General features: G+C 46.0%; 1 protein-coding gene across 10 annotated transcripts in view; it reads right to left on the bottom strand.

Annotated features, from left to right (window-relative positions):
• The window catches only part of USP48 (ubiquitin specific peptidase 48), a 93486-nt gene extending 86038 nt beyond the window's left edge, over positions 1-7448 (bottom strand). For 7 of the 10 annotated variants that reach the window (XM_013047987.2, XM_013047984.2, XM_013047980.2 and 4 more), the window contains exon 1: positions 7072-7443. In XM_013047987.2, coding sequence (XP_012903441.1) covers positions 7072-7205 — 134 coding nt within the window. In that variant the 5' untranslated portion in view covers positions 7206-7443. Of the gene's footprint in view, positions 1-7071 lie in introns of all 10 variants that reach the window. The other 3 variants (XM_045063922.1, XM_045063921.1, XR_198624.3) reach the window with 2 other exon arrangements.
• Positions 7449-7747: the final 299 nt, after the last annotated feature.

The following is a 7747-nucleotide window of genomic DNA, read 5'->3' on the forward strand; positions in this document are numbered from 1 at the left end:
GTTAAAATGCTTGGCAGCAAAAAAATACTTAACCAAGAACCCGAACAGGTAAGGATCCAAGTTTCATGGAACACAAAACACCTATTTAAACCAATAAGATGCATAAAATTGGCAATTTTTAGACTAAATTTGTGTTAAGTGATAAAAGAACATGCAATGCAAATAAAAGAAGAGATTGCTCATCATTATTAAGCAACCATTAAAGCTGGGTAAGGGGGCGATTTATGATCCCATCCTCCCCTCTGCTTACTATGTATGTTTAAAATTTGCATTAAGGGGCACCCAGGTGGCTCAACCAGTTGAGCTAATGACTCTTGGTTTGGGCTCAGGTCTTGATCTGCGGGTTGTGAGATGGAGATCCCAAACAGCGAGGGGGGGGGCATTGGGTTCTCACAGTAGGGGAGTCCAACGGAGGTTCTCCCTCTTCCTCTGCCCCTCCCTCTGCACGCAGGACACTCTCAAATAAATAAATCTTTGGGAGGAAAAAAGTTTTTTTTTAAATTAAAAAGCAGGTCCCCCCTGGGACGCCTGGGTGGCTCAGTTGGTTGGATGACTGCCTTCGGCTCAGGTCATGATCCCAGAGTCCGGGATCAAGTCCCGCATCGGGCTCCCAGCTCCACGGGGAGTCTGCTTCTCCCTCTGACCTTCTCCTTGCTCATGCTCTCTCTCATTGTCTCTCTCTCAAATAAATAAATAAAATCTTTAAAAAAAAAAAAAAAAAGCAGGTCCCCTAACTTGCACTGAGGGTCAGGGAAAGTTAGCAAAGCACAAGGGACCAATACTGCTAAAGTGAGGAAACAAAAGCCAACTGAGAAAGGAGCCATCAATGAAGAACAGCTTGGGTGGCTCAGTCTTTAAGCATCTGCCTTCAGCTCAGGTCGTGATCCCAGAGTCCTAGGATCGAGCCCCACATCGGGCTCCCTGCTCCACAGGGAGCATGCTTCTCCCTCTCCCTCTGCCTGTCTATCTACCTACTTGTGCTCTCTGTCAAACAAATAAATAATCTTTAATAAGTAAGTAAATAAAGGATAATTTTTAAAAAACAGCTGGATGAAGAAAGCTTCAGAGTGAGGCCCCGCAGCCCTCACAAAGGTTTTGGACTAGGGCTATGAGAAGTCAATGGGCATCATAGTGACTTTCCAGAATGCATTTACATTTCTGCAATGCTCTAATTTCATAAAGTCATTGGTACTGTTTCTCTAATGAGAACAAAATAGGCATCTTACTCCTATATACAGGGGTAGACTGAAATTTTCCTATCAAAATTTTAACTATCACAAAAAGAAACAAATTAACATATGAGACTTATCTGTTCGAAAAGCATGGGGAGGCCTGGGTGGCTCAGTTGGTTAAGCAGCTGCCTTCAGCTCAGGTCATAGTCCCAGCGTACTGGGATGGAGTCCCACATCGGGCCCCTTGCTCGGCAGGGAGCCTGCTTCTCCCTCTGCTTTTGCTTGCCATCCTGTCTGCCTGTGCTCGCTCTCTCTCCCTCTCTCTCTCTGACAAATAAATAAATAAAATCTTAAAAAAAAAAAAAAGGCATGATTAAGGGGCACCTGGGTGGGTCACTCCGTCAAGACTGAGACTGAGACTCGATTTCAGCTCAGGTCATGATCTCTAGAGTCCTGAGATAGAGCCCTGCAACAGGCTCCTTGCTCAGCGGGGAGCCTGCTTCTCCTTCTGCCTGCTGTTCCCCCTACTTGTGCTCATGCTCAAGAGCTCTCTCTGATAAATAAAATCTTAAAAAAAAAAAAAAAAGAGAAAAGAAAAGAAAAATTCTCTCTCCCTATGCCTCACCACCCCCCATATTGTGTTGGGGGTGCTATGAGGAAACAAGACATTCTTACACAGAAGAACCGTAAAGTGGAGCCATCATTCTGATCTGTAATTCAGCAACATGGATCAATATGAAAAATGCACATCTCTTTCCAACCAATTTACTCCAAGGAACTTACTTAACTGTTACACTCATTGTTAAGCAAAAACTCTTAAGAATTAAGATAAATAGGGACGCCTGGGTGGCTCAGTTGGTTAAGTGGCTGCCTTCGGCTCAGGTCATGATCCCAGCATCCTGGGATCGAGTCCCATATCGGGCTCCTTGCTCAGCGGGGAGCCTGCCTCTCCCTCTGCCTCTGCTGCCACTCTGCCTGCCTGTGCGCTTGCTCTCTCTCTCTCTCTCTCTCTCTCTCTGGCAAATAAAGAAATAAATTATTTAAAAAAAAAAAAAAAAGAATTAAGATAAATAATATTTGTAGAACTCTGTGGGTATACGATTTAATACAGGTTGCTTTCACCATGATTTTACTAAACAGTTTCAGAAATGTAAATAGTCTTGAGTCATTTACTCTTTGAGAAGAACTAAACACCTCTTCAGCTCTGGAATCTCAGATTAGTTGTGTATGTAAAGCATAAAAAAGTAGATTGAAAAAAGGCATACAGGGGCACCTGGGTGGCTCAGTGGATTAAAGCCTCTGCCTCTGGCTCAGGTCATGATCCCAAGGTCCTGGGATCGAGCTCCGAAATGGGCTCTCTGCTTGGCTGGGAGCCTGCTTCCTCCTCTCTCTCTGCCTGCCTTTCTGTCTACTTGTGATCTCTGCCTGTCAAAGAAAGAAAGAAAGAAAGAAAAAAGGCATACAGATAAAATTTGCTGGGACCTCAGATTATGCACGGTCTCAAAAGCACAAGCAACCAACCAAGCAAAGTTGGGACTACATCAAAATTAAAAGTTTTTCTACTACAAACAGTACCAACAAAAATATGAAAGCACAATCCAAAGAAATGAGACTATTTACTAATATAAGGAATTTGTATCCAATACATAAAGAGCTCTTAGAACTCAATAATACAAAAACAACCCTATTTTAAAAGAATTTATTTATTTATTTGACAGACAGAGATCACAAGCAGGAAGAGAGGCAGGCAGAGAGAGAGAGGAGGAAGCAGGCTCCCTGCTGAGCAGAGAGCCTGATGTGGGGCTGGATCCCAGGACCCTGAGATCATGACCTGAGCCGGAGGCAGTGGCCCAACCACTGAGCCACCCAGGCGCCCCAACCCTATTTTAAAATGGGCAAAGGACTTTAACATACAGTTCTCCAAAAATACACAAAAGGCCAAGAAGCACAGGAAAGATGCTGAACTTGAGTCAGCAGGGAAATGCATATCAAAACCACAATGAGGGGGCACCTGAGTGGCTCAGTTGGTTGAGCGACTGCCTTCAGCTCAGGTCTTGCTCGCTCCTTAAATGCCGGGATGGAGTCCCTCATCAGATCATCAGACTCGCCGGGAGTCTGCTTCTCCCTCCAACCCGCCCTCCTCTCATGCTCCCGCTTTCTCATTTTCTCCCTCTCTCAAATAAATAAATAAACTATAAAAGAAAAGAAAAAAAAAACACCACAATGACATACCACTTATACCCACTAGCACGGCTGTAAGAAAAGAAAAAAAAAAAAAAAAAACCAAGAGCAAGGATGGGGAGAAACTGGAATCTTCATACACTGTAAGTAAAACAGCACAGCCAGTTTGGAAAACAGTTGGTCAGTTCCTCAAAATGTTAACCACAGTTTTATGACCCAGCAATTTCACTCCTATAGATATACCCAAGATAAATGAATACATCCACACAAAAACCCCTACACAAATATTCTTGGCTACATTATTCACAGTAGCCAAAAAGTGGAAACAACCCAATGCCCATCAACTGATGAGTGCATATGTAAATGTGGGAAGTACATACATAAAACGCAATTATTACTTGGCAATTAAAAAAAACGAGAGGGCGCCTGGGTGGCTCAGTTGGTTGGACGACTGCCTTCGGCTCAGGTCATGATCCTGGAGTCCCAGGATCGAGTCCCACATCGGGCTCCCAGCTCCATGGGGAGTCTGCTTCTCCCTCTGACCTTCTCCTCGCTCATGTTCTCTCTCACTGTCTCTCTCTCAAATAAATAAATAAAATATTAAAAAAAAAAAAATAAAAAAACGAGAAATGGGGGCGCCTGGGTGGCTCAGTGGGTTAAGCCGCTGCCTTCGGCTCAGGTCATAATCTCAGAGTCCTGATCGAGTCCCGCATCGGGCTCTCTGCTCAGCAAGGAGCCTGCTTCCCTTCCTCTCTCTCTGCCTGCCTCTCTGCCTACTTGTGATCTCGCTTTGTCAAATAAATAAATAAAATCTTAAAAAAAAAAAACGAGAAATGGCCAACAAACACACAAAGATATCCACCTCATTAGTCGTTAGGAAAATTCAAACCAAACCCATAATGAGATGCCACTTCAAATTCACTAGCATGGCAAACAAACGGAAAGTAGCATGTGTTGGCAAGGATGGAAATTGAAACCCTCACGTTCCCAGTGGGAATGTAAAATGAACGGCAGCAGCACCAGAAACCAGTGTGGCAGCGCCTCAGTTAAACATAATTACCGTGACCCAGCAATTTCATTCCTAGGTAGACACCCGAAAGAACTGAAAACACGTATTCTAACAAAAACTTGCACCAAATGTTCATAGCAAGCACAACAGCCAAAAAGTAGGTAGAACAAAATGCTCATCAAGTTAACTATGTGAGGTGACAGATAGATGTGTTTAACCACCTTGATCTTAAGAGCACCTGGGTGGTTCAGTAGGTTGAGCACGTGCCTTTGGTTTGGCCAGCGTCCTGGGATGGAGCCCCACAGCAGGCCCCCTGCTCAGTGGGGAGACTGCTTCTCCCTCTCCCTCTGCCCGGCACTGCCCCTGCTTATGCTCTATCCCTCTTACTCTCTGTCAAGTACATGAATAAAATCTTAAAAACAAAAACAAAAATCTACCTTGCTCATAGTACTCTTTCTACCACGTGTACATATATCAAATCAAGTTGTACACTTTAAATATAGGCAATTCTATTTTTCAGATATTCCTTGGTAAAGTTGGGGGGGGTTAAGTCCATCAACTGATGAACAGATAAACAAAATACAGTATATATCCAAACAATGGACTATTACTCAGCCACAAAAAGGAATAAAGTACAGTCAATGCTACAACATGGAAAACATGTTACGTGAAAGCCAGACAAAAAAGGCTACACACTGTAGGATTCCATTCATAGGAAATATTAAGAAAAGAGAAACCCACAGAGACAGAAAGATCAGTGGTTGCTCGAGGGGGAAATGGGAAGTGACTGTTTAATGGATATGGAGTCTCTTTTAAGATGATGGAAAAGCCCTACAACCAGACAATGGTGATTGATGGTGTACCAGTTATAAAAATACTTAATGTCACTTAACTGTATAAAATAATAAATTTGGGGAGCACCTGTGTGGCTCATGGGTTAAGCTTCTGCTTTTAGGTCATGGTCTGGGGTCCTGGGATCAAACCCAGCATGGAGCTCTCTGCTCAGCGGGGAGCCTGCTTCCCTCTCTCTCTCTGCATGCCTCTCTGTCTCCTTGTGCTCTCTGTCAAATAAATCTTTTAAAAAAATAATAAATTTTGTTGCATGTTTTACAAACTTTTAAATATGAAATTAAATACCAACATCTGCTACAACACGGATGACCCTTGAAAACATTACATTAAGTGAAAAAAAAAGTCACAAAAATCCACCTGTTTTAAGATTCTATTTACATGAAATGTCCAAGATAGGCAAATTAGGAGGCAGAAAGTTGATCAGCCGGTTGCTTGGAGCTTGGGGCACTGGTGTACAGGGCCAATCTAATGGCTAAAGAGTGTGGGAGGGAGGGGCAAAAAAGTTTCTAAAATCAGATCGTGGTGATAGCTGAACAACCCTGTGAACACACAAACAAAAAACACTGGACAGTACATTTTAAATGGGTGAATCAGAAAATGTGACTTATACCCCAAAGCAAAACAAACAAACAAACAAACAAAAAACAAAAACAAACCAACAACAACCCTGCTTGGATAGAAACATTGCAACTGCAACTTAAAACTCTATGACATTACCCTTACAGCGATCCCAGCAAATTTCTACTCCTTTATTTGTGTTAAAATCAGAATTATAACAGTGGAAGTTTTTTTTTTTTCTTTTTTTGGTTACTGTGGAATCTGATTACGTTGAGAGACTAACTGAAGCTTAATAAATTCTATTATACACAGACCCTGTCATTCCAGTACTTAGTGTCGGGAGTCAGATGTGCCCTCCCCGTGGAGCCAGACACCCAGAGCCTGGAATTATTCGTCTGCTTTATGGAAGCTCCCTAACTTGAATCACTTCTGAAACTTGACTTAAATTCCGAAGCGGAGACCTTGACTTCCATTCCTTCCGGATCCCGCCGCGGAGTGTAAAAACTGCAGAAAGCCTTTACTAAATGCCGGCTGAAGTATGGCTACTGAGCATGCCCGGCGTGGCTAAGTCAATTCAACAACATTCCGGAACAAAAAACTATAGTTCCCGCGTTAAAAGGTGAAAAAACAGAAGAGACAGGAACAATGCCTAAGAATTCGAACTAAAAGGAAAGGCAAGGTTCAAGGGCTGGAAGTGAAGGACAGAACTTACACAGCTCAAACTTCGTACCTGGTAAAGTGACGACCCCCACCCCCCAAAAAAGCCTAAATCAGATTAACAAGAGACGGGAGGTCAACTGGAGGTGAAGGATACCAATGAGGTAGGCTAACCACACGTTTTTCTAAATCTGCCCTATCCAAAACTAATATGAAGATGACCAAGCCTTCACCGTCAACAGTAATAAATGATACTGTGATGAAACTCACTTCGACGAAGTTCCCTTTCTGCAACAGAAAAAGCCGAGCCGTGGCCAAGATACAACCAACAACGTTTGCTAAACTCTCAGCTCCTGCCTTCAACCATTTCCACCGCCATCTTCTAGATAAGAACCCAGAACCTTTTTCTAAAGGGCTTTCAGCAGCATCACCTCCGCGCAGCGAGCCCGGGATGGCTGCGTTGCTCAGGTCGCCCAGACGCGCTAAGGAGGAAGCCTCCACCTTGCTCCTCTCCGCGCCTGCTAGATGCACACAGCTGGCTGCCGTCCTCCTTCCCCCAACATGACCCCCGGCCCCTGGTCCGCTCTTCCAAGGTCCGAAGCGAGGGCTGGAGGGGCGCAAGGCCCGGTGCGCGGGCCTCACCTGCACACGCCGCGGATGCAGGGCTCCAGCCAGATGCGGTAGGCGGTCTCGATGTGCTCCTGCGACACCTCCTCGGGCCGCACCGTCTCCGCCCAGCGCCAGGCCGCCTTCTCCAGCTGCAGCCGCGGGGCCATAGCCTTGGCCCGAGAAGCGCCTCCCGAGCCGGGCCGTAGCTGCTGCCGCTCCTGCTGCTGCCGCCGCCCAAATGGGCTCCGCCACCTGCCAGCAATGGGGACCAGGCGATTCCTCAGCCAGCTGGCCAGTCAATCACCTGTGCGCGCCACTGCCGCCGCGCCCGCCCGCCCGCGCCCGACCCGCACGACCCGCCGCAAAGCGCCACCGCCGACACCCGACACCCCCCGCGTCCGCAGACGTTGGAGGTGTACTCCCCGTCGCTGTGGGCGCATGCGCGTTCCCAGCAACCTTTGCGCCTCCCGCGCCTCTAGCCCGACGGGCGGAGGAAAGGGAAGCAGCTGTTTGGGGTAGTGTTGCCACGTCCTCACCGGCGCTGCTGGACAAGCAGCGTCTCAGTTCCTAGCTAGGCTAGCGTCCTGCATACCACTACCCTAACAAGCCGGCGCCTCGAGGGCAGAAGGCTGCCTATTCTTGCTCTGTGCTACTTCCCCTTTAACCTTGAAGGAGTCACACGAGAAGCTAGTTCAACGCACACCATAGG

This window comes from Mustela putorius, unplaced genomic scaffold, assembly GCF_011764305.1.
Source record: "Mustela putorius furo isolate JIRA1106 unplaced genomic scaffold, ASM1176430v1.1 tig00003853_pilon_pilon_pilon, whole genome shotgun sequence".
Lineage (NCBI taxonomy): Eukaryota > Metazoa > Chordata > Mammalia > Carnivora > Mustelidae > Mustela > Mustela putorius.